The sequence below is a fragment of the Coccidioides immitis genome (genome assembly GCF_000149335.2).
Source record: "Coccidioides immitis RS genomic scaffold supercont3.3, whole genome shotgun sequence".
Taxonomy (NCBI): Eukaryota; Fungi; Ascomycota; class Eurotiomycetes; order Onygenales; family Onygenaceae; genus Coccidioides; species Coccidioides immitis.
The window spans coordinates 2,710,565-2,733,688 of record NW_004504308.1 but is presented as its reverse complement, the minus strand read 5'-3'; the positions used below and the strand labels follow the sequence as shown (position 1 = coordinate 2,733,688).

The following is a 23,124-nucleotide window of genomic DNA, read 5'->3' as shown; positions in this document are numbered from 1 at the left end:
GTGATTGATTTGGCTAGGAGGCTGCATAAATATACATATGTGTCTTTGAAGACAGGCCACCGACACGTTGCCAATCGGTCGATGCCAGAACCAAGTATAAGAAATCAGACTTTGACAACCGCTAGTACAGTCTTCGATTTGTATGGGGCACCAAAAATTCAATATGGTATAATGTACATAGCATCCAAATGTGCCGATTACGACAGGGCACATGTGATAATCCTATAAAAGCAGACAAGCCGTTCATCTACCAGCCCAGTCTGCCGCTGTAAACCCTCTAGGACTCTTGGGAGGTTCCTCGTTCAAAATAGGTCCATTGTCCCGGCTTAGGTTTCTCTTCGAGCTCCTCCCAACTAAATACTGTCAGCATCTGGAGGATTTTTTTGGCCAACATTGGCATTCACTTACACTCTGTGCTTGACCATTTCGTCGACCAACCCTAACTCGGCTTGCGCGGTTTGAATAACCTCCTCGATTAGGCCACTGCCAATTTGCTGCTCGATTTCGGAGATCCTGCTTGGATTAGCCGCATTCATTACATTCAGCGGGAAAGAACTTTAAATCCAAACATACTGCGCTGCTTCAAGAGCTGGTTCTGGTTCCCATGACAATTTAGGCTCCAATTGCTTATTTGCTTCTTCCTGGGCTTCCTTGACCCGGGCCTCCATCTCTTGCTCGTTAAGATATGCGCCCTCCAATTGAGGGTTGAACGGTTCTCCGGACCAGTCTTTCTCCTCCTTTGGCTTCTCCTTTTGTTCGTATGCAGCGTAGGAGCCGTCTGGTCTTAAAGCAGTTTTATAGGCCTCCGGATTCTCCGCAACAGCCGCTTTAACTCTCTGAAGCCAAGAATCGAAACCGGGGGGTTTCACCGACTGGACGATGTTTAACCGGTGGCGTGTAAGCGCTTCTGTCGATTGACGATATACGGACGATTCAGGAATAGTCTTGAGCTTGTCTAGAGTCGTTTGGTACAAGTAGATGAGAGTTGGTCGGGGACTGGGGTGCGTGTTAAGGCCGGTGAGACCGGTGGGCGCGAACGGCTCTAGGTATCTGCCCGGCTTAACATTTGCCAGCAATCTTAGTGTCGCCCTCATGATTGTAATCTGGATAAAACAGGCAGCCCTGGATCAAATCAATGGCTCGCCGTGCTGCGGGTTTCAGGCCTCTCCGTCGTCGACGATGACCGATGTCTGTGTTGTGTATTGGCCAGCGGAAGGCCGGTTACGTAATCGAGGGCCACGAGTCTCGGAACAGGATTAATTCGGGATCCGAGCCTAGATCTCAGAAGCGAAACGTTGATCGTTCAGTTCAAGGGGAAGCAGTCGAAAGCAAAACAACCTCCGTTCTATCCACCGCGCGGCAGAACAGAGGGCTGTTTGGCGTTGCTTAGCAGGTCCTGTCTATCCTCTCTTTTCCCACGTACGCGGTGCTCACGAAAGTCCGGAATTCATTGCGTAACTTGCGTTTCCGGTTCCCCGAACCCAAGTCCAGCTTTCCAACTTCTTCAATCGGACGAACTTCACACTCAGAGCTGGAGTTTGAGCTGGCCTTGGCCTGGTGGGCCATTGCATCTTTCTTCAATATGAAGGCCAGCTTTTTGGCCTTCTCCCTCCTTGCGGCTGTCTTCCAGCCAGTGTTTGCTGCATCACACGGCCAGGAGAAAAGAGCGGACGCCAAACTTGAGAATGATGCTTCAGATAGAACGACAATATTTAACGATGTGCGGGTACCGCCTATGAAGGAAGTAAATGCTGCCGGTTTCGATGAGACTATCAAGGATGGATATTGGTATGTATCCTCGAACTTGAGCTAATCTACCGGTGTTGCTGATGGTATCTTTTTCCTATTAGGTTTGTCAAATTCTACTCTCCTTACTGTCATTTTTGCAAGGCTGTCAGGCCCGCATGGCAGACTCTTTATGAATTTTACTATGTGCGTGCTGTCCTTAATGGTTAGTCCTCAAATACTCACTTCTGGCAGACATCGAATCCATTGAAATCTTCAACTTCGAAACAAGTGCCTAATCCCGAGTCCTCCCTTAATTCCTTCCAGGGTTATTACGACTTTCACTTTGCGGAGATGGATTGCGTTGTAAATGGTGACAAGTGTCAGGAGTTGGAAGTCAAGGAATGGCCGACTTTTGCACTGTATCATGATGGCAAGCTGGTCGAGAAATATGATGGTGGGAGGAATATGGAAGGCCTGAGCCGCTTTGTCGAAAAATGGTTGGAATCCATTAAGCCTGGCTCGCGGCCTAGAGGTGAAATGAAACTTCCGGAACCTGGTGCCAAGATCGCTCCCGAGCAACCAAAGGACCAGGAGGGCGCTATAATTGGTGAACCCGACATAAACGCTGGAAGCTCAACGCCTGCCGCTTCCCAGAAGTCAGATGATTCTGTAAAACCTGCTGCGCCTGCCCTCCCCGAGAGGAAACAACCTGCTCCCAACCCGCAGGGAATGTCGGTTCCTTTAACAGCGGAGAGCTTCCAAAAACTTGTTACCACGACGAGAGACCCATGGTTTGTGAAATTCTATGCTCCATGGTGCGTTCATTGCCAGGCCCTTGCCCCTGTCTGGAGCCAGATGGCCAAGGATTTGAAAGGCAAGCTTAATATAGGCGAGGTAAATTGTGAGGTGGAGAAAAGACTCTGCAAAGATGCCCGTGTCAATGTCTATCCGACGATGTACTTCTTCCGGGGAGGCGAGCGCGTTGAGTATGAAGGCCTTCGGGGTCTCGGTGACTTGGTGAATTACGCGAGGAAAGCCGTTGACGTCGTCGGCTCGGGCGTCCAATACGTGGACGCTACGGCGTTCAAAAAGATGGAAGAAACTGAAGAAGTTATTTTCTTATATTTCTTTGACCGCGCCACTACGTCCGAAGACTTTGCTGCGTTGGACCGTTTAACCCTTAGCCTCGTCGGGCGTGCCCGCCTTGTCAAGACCAACAGTACTATCCTTGCCGAGAGATTTAAAATATCAACATGGCCCAGGCTCCTTGTGTCGAGAGATGGTAGACCAAGTTACTACACTGCGCTTGCACCTAAGGATATGAGAGACTTCCGTCAGGTCCTCGCATGGATGCAGAAAGTGTGGCTACCAATTGTCCCAGAAATGACGGCATCTAATGCTAAAGAAATCATGGAACGAAAATACGTCGTCCTCGGCATTCTCAACAGACAGCGATCCGATGAATTCATACAAGATAAACGGGAATTGAAGAACGCAGCACTAGAATGGATGGAAAAGCAGACAAAACTATTCCAACTGGAGCGTCAAGAACTTCGCGATGCAAAAGAGCTACGGATTGAAGAAGCTGATGACCGAGATGACCAGAGAGCTTTGAGAGCCGCTAAGAATACACGCATTACGATCAAAGAAGACGATAAGAAGCAAGTTGCTTTCGCCTGGGTTGATGGTATTTTCTGGGATAGATGGATCAGAACGACATATGGCATCGATGTGCGGAATGGAGAGCGTGTCATTATTAACGATGAAGAGGTATGTTTATATCCTACATATTGCTTTTAAGGTCCCAGTCGACGGGGATAGAATGGGTGCTAACCCTGCTCTCACCTTAATAGAACCGCCGATACTGGGACACGACTCCTAACGGAGGCTTTATCGTCCCCAGCCGGACCTCCATTTTGGAAACCATCACACACGTCGTTTCAAACCCGAGCAAACTCAAATCCAAGTCCACCGTCGGTACCTTTGAGGGTCTTTTCTTTTCTATCCGTACATTTACCTTCGCTCATCCAATCATCACCTTTTTATTATTCGTCGCTGTTCTTTTCGTCTCGTCCTTTATTGCTAGAGGCAAACTTCGAAGAGGTAGATCCGCAGGCGGCTTGTTAGGCAGTGTTGGCGGTAGCTCTGGAGGATTCTTTCACCTTGACGGAAAAGAAGGCCTCCTTGGTGGAGGCAGTGGAGGTGGTAAAGTCGATTGACAAACGTGAACTTCGACATTTACCCATTCTCCATATTAACCTTTTATACTATTATACTTTCTGTGATAATATTGCAAGGTTGAGCTTCTCCCTTTTTCGCTGTTATATTTACCTTGCGTGTAGTTTTTTCCATTAATCGGGGGTTTTTGATGTTTTCAGTCATATTGTTTTGGAGATGTATACGAAAACATTGAGAAGGCTGGAACAGGAGTATAATTGATGGACCCTTCCTCGTTTTCGCCTTTCTAATGCATTTTTTTCAATTTTCAGCTTTTTCTTCTGTCTGCCCTCCTATTCCAGTTCCGCGTCTCTACATCAACGATTCTCCCTGTCTGGATCATCGTGTCTTTATAGATAGAGTTCCACCACAACTTAATGAATACTGGTCACTGCTTTTGTCTCGCTGTGTAACTACGCGGTTCATGCCAATCGGGATTGGTATTGGGCCAGGGGTTTTCAGGATAAGAGTTTGTATACAGAGAACTTGGGAATTCACTTATAAACACCGCAGTTTAACGTCGAGGTGGACTGGGTTATCTAGTTCGCTCTTGTGCTTGTTCTGCTATATTTAACAATCATCGAGAACTGGTATCATTTACAAAATCGGGCAGGCATTAACTTTTCCTTACACCAAATCATATCTCCACCCCCTAAATTTGGGTAGGGGAAAACAGAAACCCATCGGATAGGTGGTAGAGCAACTGGCCTTGGAAGGCCGAATCTCCCACGGGCATGATGGGTTCTCTGGGAATTTGCAAGCCACGGATGCATACCTGCAAAACCAGGAAGCCCACCTCTGGAATTTACGGAAGAGATCCCGGTTCCAAAAGTAGACATTGGCACTGCTATAGACGACAAGGTAGCTCTATGCCACGATTTCGATCCGGTCTGAAAGAAGATTTGTATTCATAGCGTCCGCTCTGCGAGCCGAGTATTATATAGATCAGGATAGGCAGGTCGTTTTGGGTTGTTGTAGGGAAGTAATAACTCGGTAGGCTGCTGGAACGCCGTGGGTGGAGTGCCAAACAACCTTTATCCGGCTGCACTGCTCCCGGCAGTGATGAGCAAGTCAATCTCCAGGTAAGATGGTTGTAGTATCGGCGAAGAATCGCAAGTTTGCTCTCGCCAACGCCGAGTCCAGCCTCCAGTATAACTAATTCGAGACAGTCATATCCCCAAACCACAGCCATTCCAACATTTTTAGAAATCAGGAATTGTCCCAAAAGTCCGGATGATATTATCGACAGCCTTTGTCCAAATCACAAAGCACCGGCTGGGGCATTCATTTCAGGCAAGATCGACAATAATGGATCGACAATGTCATACAATCAAACGCTTGGTCACACAAATTCAAAGAGGATATGTGAAGGCCTTAATCCGGCTGAGCCCCGGTTAAGTACTCCAAGCGGCCGGAGGTGGCCCAGTTAGGGCAAGACATCACGGGCTTCTTTGAAGCACACTGGTCACGGACATGGTTTTCAACCTGCATTTTTCTTTCTCTAAATCTGCCCGTGCTAAATGTCATGAGTCAAGCTTCATGGAGAGGTTAAGTCTTTCAGAAGCTTGATTCTTGTTCTGATGTCTCCTGAAATAAGGCGTAGCCCTGTAACTAGTTCAGGAGGGAGGAAAAAACTCTGCCAGTCCGTGACTGCGGCGCAAGGAAGTCAGAAATTCAGGTAAATGTCAAACTAATCGGGATCAATAGTATCGAGTTGTTTGGGGCTTTGCGCTCCGCGATAATGCGTGAACCTAGCGGGTCAGCCTCCAAACAAAGCAAACAATGAATGACCCCTGCAAAGTCCAACCAAAATTTCAACCAACTTGCGCACAGGACGGCTGCAAATATTCACTCAATCATACATCTCACGTTCTAGCTTGAAAGCTACATACCGCAGACTACCTACATGACATATCCTCATAACTGCATCCATCCACAATCCCGAATCTCAAATTCAATAAAAGGGAAATTCCATTTCCATCGCTTTCTCTCAAAGCACCATCCGTATGGAAAAACCAAGAATGGCGGATGAGCAGTCAAGCATCAACAAACAAACCCAAAGATGCAGTATCCTCCAAAACACCAAGATCCATCCCTCCAAAAAATAGAGGGGAGAAATACTCCGTACCAAAGGTGGGGTTAGAAGAAAGGCGAAGAAGGACCCGAATAAATATCCCACCGAAGAAGAAAAGAAAAGAAAAGAAAAGACGAAATGGGGAAAGACTCTGAAAATGGGGGTATAAAAGGGAATATATGAAAGATGAATGCCCTGATATGCATACAAAAATCCGAGTTCCTTGCAACTATGCTGAATGCTCTGGTGTCTTTTTTGCATAAAAAGGAAATTTAAAAAAAAAAAAAAAAAGCTGAAACGAGGAAAAGCAGGAAGGAAGAAGGGTAAGTGGTCGGGATGTTGGGTAAAAAATAAATATTATGGGCAGAGAGAAATTCCATAATAATGGCAGCGTTCTCTCAAAAGAATGGAAAACGCCCCCAAGGTCAACTTGGGTCGCGTATCATAATACAGATAAAACGAATGGAGGAAGAGTTAAAACGGAGGTGAACCTCCTTTGAAGAATGTCCCTTAACATTGATCGGTCAGTACGCAGTACATGTGGGAAAGGGAAAAGATGGAGGTACCAAAAAAGAAGGGGAAAAAGGATCAATGATGGAAACTTACAATGGCTAATTTAGTTCAAGCCCCAAGAGATGAAGGCTTAGGATGAAAGAAGGAATTGTGGCCTTTTCGCAGTTTAATTCCATGATTCTCGTTCTGTCGGCACGGCCGTTATAGTAAGTGACGCTCCCAGGGCCGAATTCTCATTAATTTGGTCATCTTCTTGCTTCCCAATTAATGTCCAATCATATCAACAAAAAGTCCCATCCATTCTTTTGCATGACATCCCGCCAATGGACGGTATTCTGGCCGTTGATAGATTCCATGGGTATGTGCTCTGGAGACTGCTGCTGGTATTGTCCATCCTCAGTCTTGATCGCGACTACGTCATTCTGACTCGCATCGTTAAGTTGCGAATCCTCAACGACTCCATCCGCAGCGCGCCACACCTCCTGCAGCAAACGCGCCATACGGCCGAAACTTCCAAACTCAGCCTGTTCACCGAGCTGCTCCATGCGTCTGGCGAGCACGGAGCGGAAGGGGCTGTGCGGCACGGAGTATGATCCACAGATAAGTAATGGCCAGACGAGCGAGCGGTCAAAGCCACCTGGTCCGCCGGGGATTAATTCAAGGAGCTCACCCGCGCGAGCGATGAGGTTGAGGGTGCTGGGCTGGGTGCGTTGGAATCCAGGGACCAGGCTGCAGAGGTATATCCGTGCAGCAACGCAGAAAAGTGCCGTCATATTCTTCACAAGCTGGCGGGGCTGGAACGTTCCGTCGGCGCATGGGTCGGCGATCGATTCTGCTGGAGGCTCCGCCTGGTCGAGTTGCTTGGCGAGAGTGGTTATATGGCCACAAAGTCCAAGGTGGTCGATTCGTCCTTCGTTTTTGAGAGCATCGAGGCATGAGATTTCGGCGATTAAGTACATTATTCGATCTTCGCATCCCATTAGGTCGCAGAGTCCCGAACTAGAACCGTTGAAGAGCTTTGTTCGATAGGTATGTGCAAACTGTGGCATCTGACCGAGCATTGTGGAACCTAGGATATCGATCCAAGCAGAAAGGCTCATATTGAATGGCGGATGTACATTGACTTGGTCCGCTTCGATTAGCCGACGAGAAAGGTCGAGTTTGTGAACAAGGCTCGTCGCTGCTTGGAAGTGCTGGTGCCAGGGAATATCGGGGAGCGAATCGTCTGGTCGGCCAACAGCGCACTGGAAGAAGATCATTGCAAGCGTCGCTTCGAGGATGTCAGTGTGGTTAGTATCTTCGTTCAGTGCCTTACAGAGCTCTGAGACAGTCTGATAACGGTGTCTCAAAATTTCATTGTCGATCGACTCGCTGCTTAATTGCTGCGTCGCTTTCAAGTGGACGCCAGTACTGCTCAGGCAGCAGTGGAGATAGCACTTGTTTGATTCTATCGCGGGTAGTATGACCTCCGAGCGTACTGCGCCTGGGCGCTTCGCTTCCAGGATCGGAAAGATTAGACGCACGACTTTCTCGAAGAAATGATCCAGTAGTGGACGGTCCCGATCCTCGACGTGAATGGTGGAAATGTGAACTGGAGCATGGGTGAACTGGAAAGGACTATGGTCAGAAGGCCCGCTATAGAAAGGTTCTGAATGGCCCTCTAAGAACTCTTCTTCCGACCATTTATCGTCAGAGAGAGGAGGTAACATGGAATGCGGTAATGGAGGCTGGAACATGCTGAATGTGGACGTGGTGGATTCTCTCCGAGTTGGAATATCGTTCACATACACCTCACTTTCGGTTTTGATGTCGATCTCGTATGGCGCGGCGGTCCAGAATGGGGCGGATTCGAAGAGTGGGTTTTGAAGTTGAGAAGTGAGAGAATCGAGGGGGTCTTGCGGGTGACATTGACTGAATTCATGTTCAAATGGGTACTGTGGCTCTAGGGAAGGATCGCGAGTCTGAACCATTCCATCGATGAAGGTCTCCGGGGTGGGAGCTGAATGCGACAGGGCTGGCGGAGTGTATGTGCAAGCTGCTGATGAACGAGCGGCCGAAGAAAGTCCCCGCTCATTTAGCTTGGTGTTTTTGATGAGCTCCTTGATCAATTCCTTGTGGTTCCGGCGCTGGTCGTTGTTCCCCCACCACATTGGCCGTTTATATTCACATTTCAGTTTAAGGTTTCGGCAGGCCTTGCATACCGGTTTACCTTCGTCACACTTCTTTCTTCGAAGACGGCAGGTGAAACATCCTAATTGGGAGGTACATAAGTCTTCTAGCCACCTTTACTAAGTTTTTTTTGTTGGTTTGTTGAGGCTTACCGGACCGAGACCTCTTGTGTAGCCTTTCTCCTTTTTTAATTGGAGTATCTTGTGAACTCGTCTTGTCTGATATTCTTGAGGAAGGTTTGCGTCCCTTTCTCGTCGTTTTGGGTTTTGACTTATCATCGGAGGCAGCCGTTATTGAAGGTGGAGGCGTGGGAGCCTGGGTAGACGGAGCAAGGGGAGGATACGACATTGTTGCTGCTGAGATAGGGGGTTAGAGGATTGCCGTTCGTTTTATTTTTCCCGATTTCGATATACAAGAGGGCTGCGCAGCAGTGAAGATTTCCAAGAGCCAGTCAATGGCGGTATACTTCGACAGAGCCGAGACTTGGTGGTCGAGATCGTGAGATGTCCACCAGTGCGCGAAAGGAGAGCAACGTGGCGGCAGCAGCAAATACACAAACACCCGACCAGCAGGTCCTTGTATTGGTTGACAAGGGAGTGAAGGAGTAAAAGATAGTCAAGGAATGAAGAGGCCACCCACGTTCATCAGAGATCTGACATCTTTTTTGGATGCAATGGCGATGCTTGAGCTTTAAGAAGTTAAGAACACAGTCAGATCGGCAAGTAGCGTCGATAGCTCTGTTTCTATTTTTGCCTGCGCGTTTAAAGAATAAGGGCAAGACAGTTGAAGGTTCCGCACAGAGGTACATACATATGTATGTATGGCAGCCTTTCAAAAGCCAACTCTTTGCCCATGGGACGAACCCATGCAGCTTATCCGAAGCGGGGTGTGTGTATGGACAGATCGAGGACAGGGAAGGCCGGATAGCGAATCGTTTTCGCCGGATGTCACCTTGGGGGGAACATGATCCCTGCAGGCAACGGACCTATGGCGGAGGATTCCATAGTGCCTATTTTTGCAAGCCGCTCTCTGAGAAAGAGAGAGAGAGAGAGACGGCGTCATAGGGTGGTGCAGGGATTGAGGGAACGCAAGAAGGAGGTTGGTGTGAGCTCGGGATAGGCTGCAGGGAGGTTTTAGTGGCATGCAGCTAAGGAAACAAGCCTGTCCAATCCCTGCCCGACTTTTTAACCGCTGAGGTCTTGACTCTCACTCTCAGCCAAGAGACCATCCTCCTTGTGGTAAATTTAATCCGTCAATCAAGAACGGCTAACGTGAGAATGATCCACGGCCGGCCGCTCGATCTCGCGAGGAAAACACCTTGGGCAAATTTAACCACCCGTTATTTTTGGCACATCACACGATTCATCTCATGAAAGTTAAGTTGTAGTTTGGATGGTGAGCCTGCCACTTCAATTCAAGGTAGAGCCGGATGCTTCTGCCCTCAGAAGTCTGCGGAGAATACCGGACAGCACAGAGAGATTAGGCCCATGCCTCTTTCTCCGTGCCTGCAGCAGCATGCGTCTGCAGTCTCTCGTAAGACAGAATAGAAGTACGCAGGAGGTCGTGAGGAATGGGGTGAAGGTCATCACTTGGCGTTGCCAAGATCTCTAGGGTGGTCGCTGAGGAGCCCATCCGACATGATCGGCACAGTGATTCCTCGTCCGGCACTTTCCTCGACGCTTTCACGATGGCTAGCTTCAATAGTCCAGCAAAATCGTTAGCCGCGGTGGTCAAGCTCGCGCTCTCGCTCGAATTTCGCGTGCGAGTCACTCGACGTGCCGGTCACGCCGGGGCAAGAGATTTCGCTCACCCGCCAAGGCCTCAGCGGGCGGCCGCCCTGATTGGCCCTGGTGTGGGTTTCCCTCATCAAAACCGCCAGCCACTCAGCGCCTCGCGCCGCGGCGCCAAGACATGGCCCCCGCTGCCTGATTTGTCACTTTAGCTCGAGCCACATGCAGGTGATCGGTGTGGGGCGGCCCTCCCTCGTTCTGGTCCTTCCCGGTCCGCAACTCTAACTTTGATGCCTTAACACACTTAGCTTTGCATGATGAATCCCGCTCTTGCAATTCAGGCTAACCTGGCTCGGATTGCAGGTTAAGTTGCTTTAATTAGCAGCAATTGTGGGCAATTATTAGCCATTAAGTGGGTTAAATGCGTGCATCCCTCTCCTGACCTCCTGGTTATCCGTTCTTAATTTATCACCCCAGTTGACTCTCGAGGCATATTCTTAACAATCAATTAACAATCAACCCCGCTATTACTATTTATAAAATTAGCTCTTAATTTTGCGAAAATACACATAATTAGCAGCAATTGTAGCAATTGTAGCAATCCAGGTGTCGGTGCCACAGTCCCCGTTGCGGCACGTTTCCGTCATCGTCAGACACCCGCACCACGAAGTTGCCCCGCGACGACCTCCCAAACCCCCAAAAATCTCTCATTTGCAAGACGCAGCTTAACCTGACAGATTGAGGATGTTGGGACCTACTTAGCTCCTTTTTTCCCGAGACCAGCCAGTTATGTACCTGACATGTTATATCCCTCCTTGATCCTCAGCGTGGCCCTAACGCTCCATTCCTAGCGTCGGAATCGCCCAGCACTGCATTCTGATCTCAGCATCGCTGTATTGCCGCCCGTCGTTTGTCTCCTCTCCTCTGGCCATTGAGGATCTACGTGTTCAAACGATAAACCAGACGAATTTACATAATACCGACCTCGTCCTCCTAGCTTCAATTTTTTCTCATCTTCCTCTTCCCTAGCAGACTATCCTTCTCTATATTACGCACCAGCGTCTCGTCACCCTCGCTCTATTCAACCTCTAGCCGGGCCATGCTACCCTTACACCGCTTCCTCTAGGTATTTGGTTGTCGCTGCTACCCCCCCCTCTCTCCCCCGGTCAAGCCCAGCGGCGAGAATGAAGGAAAACAGGCACCCCAGCCTCCAGCGCCGAGCCTCGGAGCAACACTTCGATAGAGAAAGTGCTAATCCTTTCATCCCTGCCATCCATCCACGCAGGTCCCGGCCCAATTGACACCAGGCCTGACAGGGTTCTAGAATGTAACCTGATAGCATCCCTCTTTCACCCGGACCCGCACAAGGCGGAAAAAAAAAAAAAAAAAAAAAAAAGAAGGAGGGTGAGATATCGACCACAAGGTTCAGCCCTCTGCTTTTCCTGTCATGTTTTAAGAGAGAGAAAAAAAAAAAGGCCATTGCGCGCATATCAGGGGTAGGCCATGCGTCTTGCCCGGAATATTCGGTGGGCTCTATTCTAGCCAAATCCTCCGAAGGGATACAGTGGCTCCCCATCCCCGTTCTAAAAGTCTTACCATGGAGCGGCCCTTTTCTTGAGTAGTACATAGATTGGGAGGCAAGGGGTCGTAGTTTCGCAATCACATCCGAGTCCAATGAACTACTTGAAATATCAGCTCATCCATGAATATACCGGACAGCGACACGGGCCCAAAGATTGTGACAGATAGGCTTCTCTGTTTGATCTAAATTTTTTTTTCCATCTCAATGTCCCATCACGTCGCATTCACTTTTGTAACGTTTGTTTTGAATAAAGCACGGACAACCTGGTTTTTGGGGCTAGCCTGATTGGAAGGTCCCTGGCGAATTTTCCCCGCTCTCTCCTTTGCCGTCTTATCTTATCAACAATGGCTCGACCCACTTTTGAGGGTCGAGGACGAAAATCTCCACAGCCAGCCAAAGATCGGCCGAAAATACACACTCGAGAGCTAATTACGTAGTTACGGAGTGATTTATGGAGTTTGAACCTCTTCGATCGTCAGCTAACTACGGGGTAGTCAAGCCCGTCATCGGCGGCTGGACATACATTGACATACATACAAGTCCACGGTGCGTGCTCCACCGCGTTTCTCAGCAGGAACACAATTCTTCTCGACAAGAGTATGAACACGGCCACCAGGGTGAATTTTTCTCTGCACGTTGTCGAACCCCGGCTTTTCAACATGGCTGGGAACCCAACATCGTGCAGAACAAAAATACCGCACACCGCAAATTTGGAACAACCTAACTATCGACAGCCTTCTCAATTCTATCCTGCTTCCTCCGAGTGGAACACCAAAGGCAGCGTCCATATGGAATATAGGCGGAGTGCTCCGTACGACGGAGGAGTACAATGCTCGGCCTATCGATACCATCCTGGTCTTGTTGCATGGGCCTCATCACACCAACGAGAGGGAAAAGTTCCCCGAACCGCCGACTAAAACTTCAACAGCTCACGGGCACGCCGCAAATCAGGGCTTTTCTCCTGATGGATGTAAAATGATGATCTTCCCCAGGATGTGATCATCCAGCGAGCTCGTTGAATGCGCATTGACCTGCTCAGGACAAGAGGTCATTGGCTGGGTGGCCTGGGATACTGTGACAGCGGCTGCCTCTTGGACGACCCGACGCCCCGGATCGAGCGACTGTCGTCGACCCAGGGCTCCCATATCCGGTGCTTATTCACGAATCAAGGGGCCTTTTCATTCTCCCACCCTCCTCCAGAGTATTGCTACTCCTCCTTGTCTCCTTCTATCGTGCACCCGATGTGTATGTGTCGTGGCAAGCGGAGTATAGGGTGGCGAACCGGTTCACAGGACATGCTCCGTACATGAGACTACATATTTTTTTGTCCTTGAAGAACGACGGCATGGGAATTCGCACAGAGTACGGAGTATGTGTACTGCCGATTCTAGTCCCTCTGCGACATGCCTGGGCGGACATCTAGCACTTATACCGCGAAAAGGAGGACATATAACGTCAGTTGCGCATGTACACACTCACACACGGCGAACAAGTGGTCCTAGCTCACTATCACAGCCGCCTCAGGAGCAAGGACATGTCCAATGCCTGTCGGGGCAAGGGAGCAGCTGACGGGTTGGATTGTGACAGCTCGAACGTTTGACGTCATTCAAGAACGCTGGACTTTCGGCTTGGAATTCTCGCTCAGGAATTTTCTCTCCTTTCGGCCTGAGAAATCAGCGACGCTCAGCATTAGCCAGGAGCCCGACAGCTCGGAAGAGCGAACACGACGGAACTTATGTAGCTAAATTGAGAAAGGAACACAATGTGACCCCCAGCAGAATCATGTGATCCAAGCTTTGATGTGCAGCTGAAGTTTGGCTTGGCTAATGTTGCCAGACATCCATCCGAGCGCCCCGTGCGCTGTGTGACTTGGGTGATCGATCAATGAGGCCGTTAAGTAAAATGAAAGAAAGGGCCGTTCGATGCTGTGACTCGGCCAGAAGGAAAAGACGGGCACTCTCTCAATCACCACATAATCTCATGTCACATAAACACCATCCAATGCCAAAGCCTGGAGGCATAAATATGTATTTCTGCAATCGCGGGTGATTGCAACGGTCGCATCATGAAGAAAAGATGTGAGGAAACGAAAGTAAACATCCAACGGTAGCGAGAGAAAATTACCTGTAGCTCGTAATGCGGGACGTTCGCCCGGAGTAACCCGTAACTAAATGGCTCAAGGAGTTCGTGGAGTCAGCAGACCCAGGACGTCATCATCGCAACGGCTCATCTCAGACTTCAGCCGCCATTGTCTTAACTTGGGTATATTCGGGCGTCGTTCAGCGGAACATGGCGGTGAGCCGACTCCTCTCTCTGTCTCTCTCTCTCTCGCCTGCGACCAGCTACGGAATGCGTGGCCAACGTAACGAGGGAAACTTCCCGTCGCAAGCATCTACCCGCGGGCGCTTAAACGCTAACTGACGCCTTTTTGCCCCAGCCCCTCATTCGCGCAGCAACTGCCCTCAAGACAGAAGGCAAAAGTGGCAAGATGATCGTAACCGCCCGCTCTGATCGTCGATTGATGGGCATTTGTGGTTGTGAGTTTTAAACCGCCTGGTTCAGAAACTATTCCATTTTCTTTTTCTGGCTAAGTGGCGAATTACATCAGGCGTTGGGTTGCCGCTCAAATTTCGTCTTATTCCGTTGAGCCCAGAGAAGGAGTTCCATAAAACTACTCCGTAGCCAGGTCATGAGACACATCCTAGCGATGTTCCCGGTGGTTGAGATCTCACCTTTAGCGCCCATGCCACTGCTCAACATCTCCGAGAAAACCTCGAATTTCTCGTGATAATCCTCCGTAGTGCTCTGATCGATTCTCTCGGCGTAAAAGCAACAAACAAGAAAACAATAGAAAATTGGTGCCAGGTGGGAGTTACTCCGTCTTACTAAAAATATAGGTATGTAACTGGGGTTTAAGGTTCACTCGCTTTTTAGGTCGAACCCTCCAACTCAAAAGCCGTCTTGTCATTTCCTCTGGTTCTGGCGGCGTGGTCGCATAGGTGTAGTCGGCTCTAGGTGAACAGCTGTTACATTTCATGCCTCGTACAGTCACGTAACGGGCGGTAGTGCTTGCTTTATATGCTGTGCGATCGAGATCATCCGCTTGTACGAATGTCAATCAGAGAGTTAACCACAGTGCTACGGAGTACTTGTCTCTCTTTCCCCGATTCGTCAATATGCCTATTTTTGATTTCTGTCTGGCCTTGAGATAAAATTGGCTTGTCTTACTAGATTTGTCTCCTCTGTACTCCGTACACGGCTCGGGTCAATGCACGTCTTCGAAAGCGGCTTGTCGTGGAATGACATCTTTGACACAAGGGAGCTGCAGGAGCTGCCGCACATCTACATCGCTATCACCGCATTGAAAAACTACCTACACGAGGACCACTCAAGGTCGAAAGAAAAGCCAACATTATGCACCACGATTTTTGAGGAATCATGTTAGTGTCTCACTCTTAGCCGAGAGAAGTAGCTCGCAATCATGTACTCCATGGATGCATGTACGTACATTCATACATACAGTACGGGGTATATTCTTCGGGCCTCGTCCATATATGTACCGTAACTCCGTCCACTTCAACATCGGTCGGGATATTTTGGACGTACTCCATCCATGTTCATTCACTATTTCCATATGCTTAGAAATGTAGATTCCGGAATAGACCAAGCATCGTGAGTCTTCCCAGTGGCCAGACCGTACTCTTGGAGAGGGGTCTGGAGGAGGAGGAGGCGAATATACTTTGTACTGATAGTATGATGTAATCTCCCGATAAGCCCTCGGGCTCGAAGTAGAAAGGGACCGTCGCCAGCGAGAGTGGCGGCGAGCGGAGTCAGTCAATTAGGAACAGATAGAATGGGATAGGGGTCTGGAAAAATTTTCTGCCCAGGGTAAAGTCCTGAGCATCTTGGCCCGTATCACAGAACCGGGCTCCTCGGCCTGGTTCGGTGCCCCGGCCGCTTGCCCAGGCCCCAGAGGCATAACCTAGAGAGGCGAGAATTTGGGGGGCAGGGGGGCCATGGGTAGATTTTGTGCGGGAGGGATTGTTGACCGTAAGAAGCTCTCATCCAACTTGGGATATTCGATGCATAACCGCATCGTGGAATGTTGTCAGGATCCACGCTCTTGAAGAAATATTAATATCGGGAGAACAGTGTTGCTGCATGCATGGCGAAAAGCCCTTGTTAAAAAAAAAAAAAAAAAAGGCACAGCGCAGCAACTGACCAAACATAAAAGGAAAAAGGGCCACGTCCAAGCAAGGTATTTGAGGTGCTAGCCCCGGTAACTTCATACTTACAGAGGTACTTCATGTACAGTACAGCGTGCATATGTATATGTACTCCGTATGTGCGTTTGTAACTGTACAAACGGACAGCAGCACTAATGCAAACTGTGCGTTCCCGTGCAAAATTTGATCTGTGGGAACCAACTGCTGAGCTTTGCCCAAGCCCGGCCATTATGCGACCGTGCGGTCATCCTGCGACCGGTCTTGGCCGGTTCAGTTGTGAAGGCGATGGAATGCCAAAGCCTGAAAACAAAAAGACGTTATCAAAGCTAGCTAAAATAATCCACAAGGACACACAATTTTTTTTTTTTTTTTTTTTTTTTTTTATAAAAGAAAAAAAAGATATGTAATATCAACAGCCCAGACCAGTAGGCAAATCCTCGTTTTCTGTGGAATGTTGCACAGAGAAAAAAAAGAGACGTGGGTTTTGATTCAGCCCGTGCCTGGATCCTTATTTTCCTCTTTATTTTCGTTTTTGCTTTTTTTTTTTTTTGGTCCTTTTGTGCTTGTGCGTTCTTACATCTTGGGGAGCAGCGAAAGGGGTTGTGCAAGAGTCATCTCTCGAATACCACCAAGGGCCATGGTCAAACAATTTCCATCACATCAATAGTGCGTGATGGGCTTCAGCTCCCTCGATCTCGTGAGAGTCCGGCGGCAAAAGGGAAGGGAAAAAAAAAAAAAAAAAGAACCTCATTCGAATCGTCGTAGTCAGTCAGCACAGGACGTTCTCCATTCCTGCCGTACCCCTCTGCTACCCCTCTCGATGGCCATTCGCCCGTTGCAGTCGCCCTTCCCCGACCAATGGGCGCCTCCCGGCCGGCCTCTCGCTCAGCCAGATGTGACACCTCCCACCGCGAGCAGAGAAACCCGCCCGTGCTCTGTGTAGGCCAGAAGTACCAGGTACATCCTGTCCGCAACTCCCCAGCTAACCCCCAACGCAGCCAACACGGCAGCCGGCCAATCACGTTGCCACGCCGTATTTGGCCTGCACATGCGATTTCTTCACAAAGCAACGGACAGGGATGCTCTGCGTGCGCTGATTGGCCGGCACTGTAGAAATAGAGTTTCGTCACAGAAACGTAATCACCGCACTAAACTGCATACAGCAACCGTACCTTCTTTGCGTGCATTGGGGCCCACTGGCAGCGCAGTCCCTGATTGGTCGCCATGGTCTTCAGCGAAGGGAAACTAACCTGTGAACGGGCTGTGATGTCTGCATCCCGTACATGGGTGCAGAAGGGGAACCTGCGCATGAAGTACCAGTCAGCGCAGGACGCTCGATGTTCTGTTAGCAATCCTGACCAGGTGATACATCCTTCCCAAGTCCCCACTCCCGGCATCGTAGAAACCCCCTTCTGCGCCAGACGTTTCTGCATCGCCATGGAAACAGGGAATCGTGCCCGTACTCCGTACTGCCCTCGTAACGGGCAGGCCAGAAAACGCCCACCAACGTCACCCCATTTGTCAGGCCACGGGTCACCACGCTCTCACAGGTAGTGACTTTCCCTGTCTCGTCACAAACCGACTCCCTGCTCTGCTCCGGATAGGCCTTCTTTACAAATATCTCCAAGCGCCCGCTTACCCGCCCTTGTCCAGCCCCCCCCACACACACACACACACACACACACATATACTCGCATACATCCACCACCCCCACCCCCCTTCGCGGATCTGCGTCGGGGCGAGAAGGGATCCTCACGTCCTCAGATATATTATCGACCGCCTCGAGACCTGCATCTGTCTGTCGAACTGCATCTCCCTCCCTTCTCCGGATATACACTAGACCGCACATAGGACCGGCAACGGTTGACCTGCTTGCTTTTCGCCCCCCCCCCCAAATTCCCATAACCCTTTCTTTCTGTAGTGCTCTCTATCTTCGTGCATCGTTCATTCGGAGCATGGACGTTTATTGATTTCTTTCCCGCTTCGTTTTTCTCTTTCTCTTCCGGTGGCCCTTGATTCACGGCTTTTGACCCGATTTCATCATGGTAGGCAAATGCAGAAGACGGCCTGGATAGGAACACCGATTGGCTGACGATCCGATTCAGGAGTTCACATACCAACTCTCGCAGCCCCAGCAGGGAGTCCTGATGCTGCAGAAGAACACAAATTCGATCACTCTTTTTCCTAGACATTCCTCGTTCAATTCACGGCCGCTCTCTGAAGCAACGGAAATCCTGGACACCGATTATGAGGCTGAGTTCTCCGATATCGAGTCCCCCAGAAGAAGCATAGAATCGGTGAGTAGAATCTTCCCTTGATTGCCCTATCATGACAACGCCTCTGACCCCCAGAAACAGCTGGAAAATGACAGTGCAACAACTCTGTCCACACCAGACGACCTGCCCACCCCAGATGCTCTGGATACATCGTTCAAGATTGGTTTGGGCCCCAGTAAACCCGTCCAAGGGCCGTCTGGACCACACCTTTTCAGGTCATCCCTGGATGCATCCGTAGCTGCCAAGTCAGACGATAATGACTGGCACTTTCCCTCATCGCCGGATGAGCTGGATGACGTAAGGAACTCTTCGATCCTCTTGAATGAGCGGATATTCGACGCCAGACTCGACGCCAGACCTCCAGTCGAAGAATTCAGACCAGCGAGTAGTTTGAGTGTTTCTCGAGCATCTCCCCACCAGGATGTTACCGACGTGCGAGCATGGACGCCAGCCCAGGTGGCTGAATGGATGTACGAGGCCGGTCTTGAAGACATGGTCGTTGAGCGCTTCATCGAGAACGATATCTCTGGTGCTGTCCTCCTGGATCTCCAAATCGAAGACCTCAAGGAACTGGACATTCAATCCTTTGGAAAACGTCACGGTCTAATGAACATGATCCAGAAACTTCGCTCTGGTACATCTGCTCGCTCGATTGAGAGGTCCTCCTCCCGGCTCAGCAGATCTTCATCGATGCGCAGAGGAGATAACAGGGACCACACGATTCGTTCCCCTGTGAGCGACAGAGGTAGTTCCCGTCAACGCCGAAATCGAGTCATTTCGGAGAAAGACATAATTTCACCAGGAGAATCCGTCTCTATCGTGGCAATTGAGCAGTTAATTCCCAAGCCCCACAAATGCTCCAAGGGAGAGAACTGCCCAAAATATCAGAGACGGCAGCGCAAAATCGCCCGTTTTGCAAAGGAGTTTCCGAATGAATTCACACGGATAAGTGGAGAGCATATTTCCGTACCTCTGGCCAGCCCAGCGAAGACGGAACACGGCCTTCGCCCAAAGTCTGATGCTACTCCTTCTCTTGTTGCTTCGTCTGATGTCCTCGGACCATCACAACTGCCGGAACTCAAACTTAGTGCCGAAAACTTGAATGGAGTCCAACCCCGGGATCCGCAGGAAAACGTCCGCCAATTCCTGAATTTCCAACATATGCACAACCCAGTGCAACCTGAGTACAACCAACCTCCCCTGGAGATGTTCCCTCCCCTATCCCCTCCAGCTTCGTCTACACCCCCCGCAAACATGACCACTCAACTTCGTAGTCTGCCAAGGCTAGTAATTCCTCGGAGTTCTTCTGCAAACAACACCTTTTCTCCAGATCGAACCATCACCCCATCAATGGGGCTGCCACACATGGGCTCTGCAACTGCAACGCAAGAAACAAATCCATTCCACTTTGGTCAAGACGTGTACCGCCATGTTACTCCCTTTTCGGAGATGGACGCCCCGATCACCGCGATGCCGATTGAACCGCTGGACCGTGATGCTTCGCAATCGGTACCCCCTAATATGAGATATGGTACCTTGCACTCACCTACTGGCGACTCAATCTATCGCTCGCAATCCGTACGACCCGATCATCACCGTCGACGTCCATCCTTTACAACAATGGCCCCTCTTACAGAGGGCAGAGTACTCCCTCCTATTGATAACCCATCGGAGCTTCGACCGGCTCTTCCCGCCAAACGCCACACGCAGGGACTCTTGGCTTCGAAGTCAGCTACCGAATCCGGAGGGACTCCTACGTCCTCGTCAAAAGATAACGAGGTCGCCCACAGTGGGTGGATGAAGAAGAGGAAAACCCGCCTTTTACGTCATGAATGGCAGGATGCACACTTCACCCTCAAGGGCACCGTTCTGGCCATGCACAAAGATGAGCGTGACTCTCGAAGCCTTGAGACGATTGACGTAGACGATTACGCCGTCGCTTGTTCATCGCTGGCGAGCAACTCCAAACTTACAGCTGCATTCAAGAGGTCGGCCCTTCGCAAGGCAGCAAGTCTCTCCCAGAACGGATATCGAGGCATGGATGAGACTGCCTTTGCATTCTCTTTGGTTCCCGCATCGGGAGAAAAGAAGTCGCTGTTCCTCGGATCGGGTAAAAGCCATCATTTCGCCGTGAAGACGAGGGATGACCGAATCAACTGGATGCGAGAGCTAATGCTCGCCAAAGCTCTGAAAAAGGGCAAGGAAGGAGGAAATGAGATCTGCGTCAACGGCAACGTTATCTAAACGCTGAGCGCATCGCCGCATTCCTCTTTCCAATAATGCCCTCTCCCAATAAACGGGACATCTGTATATACCTCCTTGCCCGTACAGAATACGGCCGCCATTCGTTTGCATTGTGTTCTTCTTCGGGGTTTTGACCTGGCGCCAACGCTCTAGATCTCACTTTAAACCATAACGACTGATGACGACATGCCATGTTTCCTTTTTTTTTTTTTTCCCTCCTCCTTTTTTCTTTTGTTTTCGTTGTTTTTTTTTTTGGATGAGGCCTTTTATATGTCCTTTTTACCTTTTGTTGCAGAATACCCCTCAACTCTTGTATTTTTGCGCTCCTTGCTTATTACGTCTGTTCGTGATTAGTTTTATTTTCTTTCGTGACGGCCTTATCAAATTGGGGGGCCATTTATTGTCGAGATACCACTGACCACCGTCTTTTGTCTTTGTCGAAAAGATTGCTGGGCATTCTTCTCTTGCATATATTAGTGACTACCCTTTTTTTCCTTTTTCTTTTTTTGATTTTAAGTTTACCCTGCAAATGGGTTTAGGAGTGGTAACAGGATCGATAGTCTAGGGAATGGAATAAATATCGGGATGACCGAAACACAGCAAATTCATGGATTCGCATCTAAGACAAAAGTGGAAAGAAATCCCTTAGCGATTCGCAATTGGTCAGCTTGGGGGCCAGGAAGAGTCGTAATGTACGGACAAATTTAATACGCTTTGATATCGCCGTTCCCAAATCAAGTAAACGTGACGCCCGGCTGCATCAAGCCCCGATACAGCTCCTCCAAAACGTCTCTTTTCCTCTTCCGTTCCTCTATTTCCGTTTCCTCTCGCTCGGCTTCGATCTCGTCGATTTCTTCCTCTGTCCTCGACGCCCAGCACCTAATCGTGCCATCGCCATGTCCCGAAAACATCTCCATCCCCTCTCCAGCCCCGCCGTTTCCGCGCCAAGTCAACGTATTTATCCGTGCCGCCGTCAGCGCTGAGGGTTTCCCGATTGCTCGCATCCGCTCTCGCGATAGGATGCCGGGGACTTTTAGATGCGTGACCAATTCACCTTCATTGCGGATGGAAAAGACGAATATTTCGCCGCGGTCGTCCGGGTCGGAATAATTGGGCCAGAGGAAAAACGGGGCTTCTTGGGCAGAGAGGTTGTCTGGGACGACAAGAGGCGCACGCTCGGCAAGGTGCATCGATGCACTGTTGCGGATGCGTGGGCCGAAGTGGACAAGCGTGTTGGCGCCGGTTGTTGCGTCCCATACTCGTAGACGCGAATCTTGACCGGCGGTGATGATGAAGTCGCCCTGTGGACTCCAGCGGACGCCGGTGACGGCGCCGTTGTGAGCGCGAGATCCACGGGTGAAGGGTTTCCGTGGATGGAATGTAGGTGGCGCGGTGGGCGGTGGGAGAACGCCCACGGCGTCGTCCATGTCGAGGGAAGCAATGGTGGAATTGTGGCCGCCGCGGCGGACGTCGAAGATGAGAACACGGTTGTCTTTTGAAGCGGAGGCGATTAGGTGGGGGTTATGAGGGGCCCATTGGACTGATAAAACGGCGCCTGTGTGGCCAGGGAGGGAGTGGGTGGAAAGTCCGGAACGGAGATCAAGGAGACGGACGGCTTTGTCCGATGTTCCGACGCCAATGAGGAGGTGAGAGGACGGATGGGAGGAAAGGGAATGGGAATAGGGCGTTGAATGAAGGGAAAAGGTATGGACTGGAGTGATTTCAGATTCGCCAATCGACGAGAGTTTGAGGGTTGTGTCGTGGGATGTGGTGAGCACGGTTGCTGGCGTCGGGTCAAAGGGATAGATCGAAATTGAAGTCAATGCGTGCGTGTGTGCTGATGTGTTCGATGATCTATAGAAGTTCGGCATTAAGGTCATTTGATTTGATAGACGCGTTAATTAACGTACTTCGAAACAGATGCAATCGACATATGGAGGTGGGTTGACTGCGCTCCACGGCTTTCTAAGTCCCACAGGTGGACGGACGCATCGGCGCCGCCAGAGACCATGCTAGAGAATAAAACCCATCAGAGTCGTATATCGAAAATCAGAGGCTACTGCTTAAAAAGAAAAACATACAAGCGTCTATCATAGTGATCGATAGCCAGCACATTCACGCCTGCTTTGTGTGCCCACACTTCATCGCCATCTGTGGTTGATGCTGACGCGCTTGAGAATCGAATTCCCGGCGCTGGCGCGAGGCACTGGATGAGTCGCGAACATTGCGCCACGTGGAAAGACGAAGGGCATATAGATCCTTGAGATCTATTTAAAAGATATGAATTCATTCATTAGAGTGGCCTGCGATATCGTGAGGAACGCGTTAACGCTTGGTTTGCTGTCAGTGGGATGAAAGGGTGCGC

General features: G+C 49.9%; 10 protein-coding genes across 10 annotated transcripts; 5 read left to right on the top strand and 5 right to left on the bottom strand.

Annotated features, from left to right (window-relative positions):
- Positions 1-66: 66 nt before the first annotated feature.
- On the bottom strand, positions 67-1,343 carry CIMG_07919 (NADH-ubiquinone oxidoreductase 299 kDa subunit). Its single transcript, XM_001240755.2, has 3 exons — positions 574-1,343; positions 409-513; positions 67-353 (listed from the first exon to the last, which is right to left on the bottom strand). The coding sequence occupies exons 1-3, from the start codon at positions 1,092-1,094 to the stop codon at positions 278-280; spliced, it is 702 nt and encodes a 233-aa protein (XP_001240756.1). The 5' UTR covers positions 1,095-1,343; the 3' UTR covers positions 67-277.
- CIMG_07920 (protein disulfide-isomerase) lies at positions 367-4,345 on the top strand. Its single transcript, XM_001240756.2, has 4 exons — positions 367-1,788; positions 1,851-1,932; positions 1,981-3,498; positions 3,582-4,345. Exons 1-4 carry the CDS (start codon positions 1,583-1,585, stop codon positions 3,945-3,947), a joined length of 2,172 nt encoding a protein of 723 aa, XP_001240757.2. The 5' UTR covers positions 367-1,582; the 3' UTR covers positions 3,948-4,345.
- A 447-nt stretch (positions 4,346-4,792) lies between these two features.
- CIMG_07921 (uncharacterized protein) lies at positions 4,793-5,137 on the bottom strand (the record flags this gene model as incomplete). The annotated part of the gene is made up of 1 exon (XM_001240757.1): positions 4,793-5,137. One exon carries the CDS (start codon positions 5,135-5,137, stop codon positions 4,793-4,795), a length of 345 nt encoding a protein of 114 aa, XP_001240758.1.
- Positions 5,138-5,790: 653 nt separating this feature from the next.
- CIMG_13285 (uncharacterized protein) lies at positions 5,791-6,280 on the bottom strand (the record flags this gene model as incomplete). Its single annotated transcript, XM_004445069.1, has 1 exon — positions 5,791-6,280. One exon carries the CDS (start codon positions 6,278-6,280, stop codon positions 5,936-5,938), a length of 345 nt encoding a protein of 114 aa, XP_004445126.1. The 3' UTR covers positions 5,791-5,935.
- Positions 6,281-6,753: 473 nt separating this feature from the next.
- CIMG_07923 (C6 sexual development transcription factor NosA) lies at positions 6,754-9,455 on the bottom strand. The gene is made up of 2 exons (XM_001240759.2): positions 8,854-9,455; positions 6,754-8,783 (listed from the first exon to the last, which is right to left on the bottom strand). The coding sequence occupies exons 1-2, from the start codon at positions 9,047-9,049 to the stop codon at positions 6,808-6,810; spliced, it is 2,172 nt and encodes a 723-aa protein (XP_001240760.2). The 5' UTR covers positions 9,050-9,455; the 3' UTR covers positions 6,754-6,807.
- Positions 9,456-10,216: 761 nt separating this feature from the next.
- Positions 10,217-10,643, top strand: CIMG_12045 (uncharacterized protein; the record flags this gene model as incomplete). The annotated part of the gene is made up of 2 exons (XM_012358545.1): positions 10,217-10,234; positions 10,305-10,643. The coding sequence occupies 2 exons, from the start codon at positions 10,217-10,219 to the stop codon at positions 10,641-10,643; spliced, it is 357 nt and encodes a 118-aa protein (XP_012213968.1).
- Positions 10,644-12,357: 1,714 nt separating this feature from the next.
- On the top strand, positions 12,358-12,930 carry CIMG_07925 (uncharacterized protein; the record flags this gene model as incomplete). The annotated part of the gene is made up of 2 exons (XM_001240761.1): positions 12,358-12,446; positions 12,513-12,930. 2 exons carry the CDS (start codon positions 12,358-12,360, stop codon positions 12,928-12,930), a joined length of 507 nt encoding a protein of 168 aa, XP_001240762.1.
- A 4,533-nt stretch (positions 12,931-17,463) lies between these two features.
- On the top strand, positions 17,464-17,793 carry CIMG_07927 (uncharacterized protein; the record flags this gene model as incomplete). The annotated part of the gene is made up of 1 exon (XM_001240763.1): positions 17,464-17,793. The coding sequence occupies one exon, from the start codon at positions 17,464-17,466 to the stop codon at positions 17,791-17,793; it is 330 nt and encodes a 109-aa protein (XP_001240764.1).
- A 488-nt stretch (positions 17,794-18,281) lies between these two features.
- Positions 18,282-20,759, top strand: CIMG_07928 (SAM and PH domain-containing protein; the record flags this gene model as incomplete). Its single annotated transcript, XM_001240764.2, has 3 exons — positions 18,282-18,284; positions 18,315-18,536; positions 18,597-20,759. The coding sequence occupies 3 exons, from the start codon at positions 18,282-18,284 to the stop codon at positions 20,757-20,759; spliced, it is 2,388 nt and encodes a 795-aa protein (XP_001240765.2).
- A 734-nt stretch (positions 20,760-21,493) lies between these two features.
- CIMG_07929 (WD repeat protein) lies at positions 21,494-23,049 on the bottom strand (the record flags this gene model as incomplete). Its single annotated transcript, XM_001240765.2, has 2 exons — positions 21,494-22,613; positions 22,841-23,049. The coding sequence occupies 2 exons, from the start codon at positions 23,047-23,049 to the stop codon at positions 21,494-21,496; spliced, it is 1,329 nt and encodes a 442-aa protein (XP_001240766.2).
- Between the last annotated feature and the right edge of the window lie 75 nt (positions 23,050-23,124).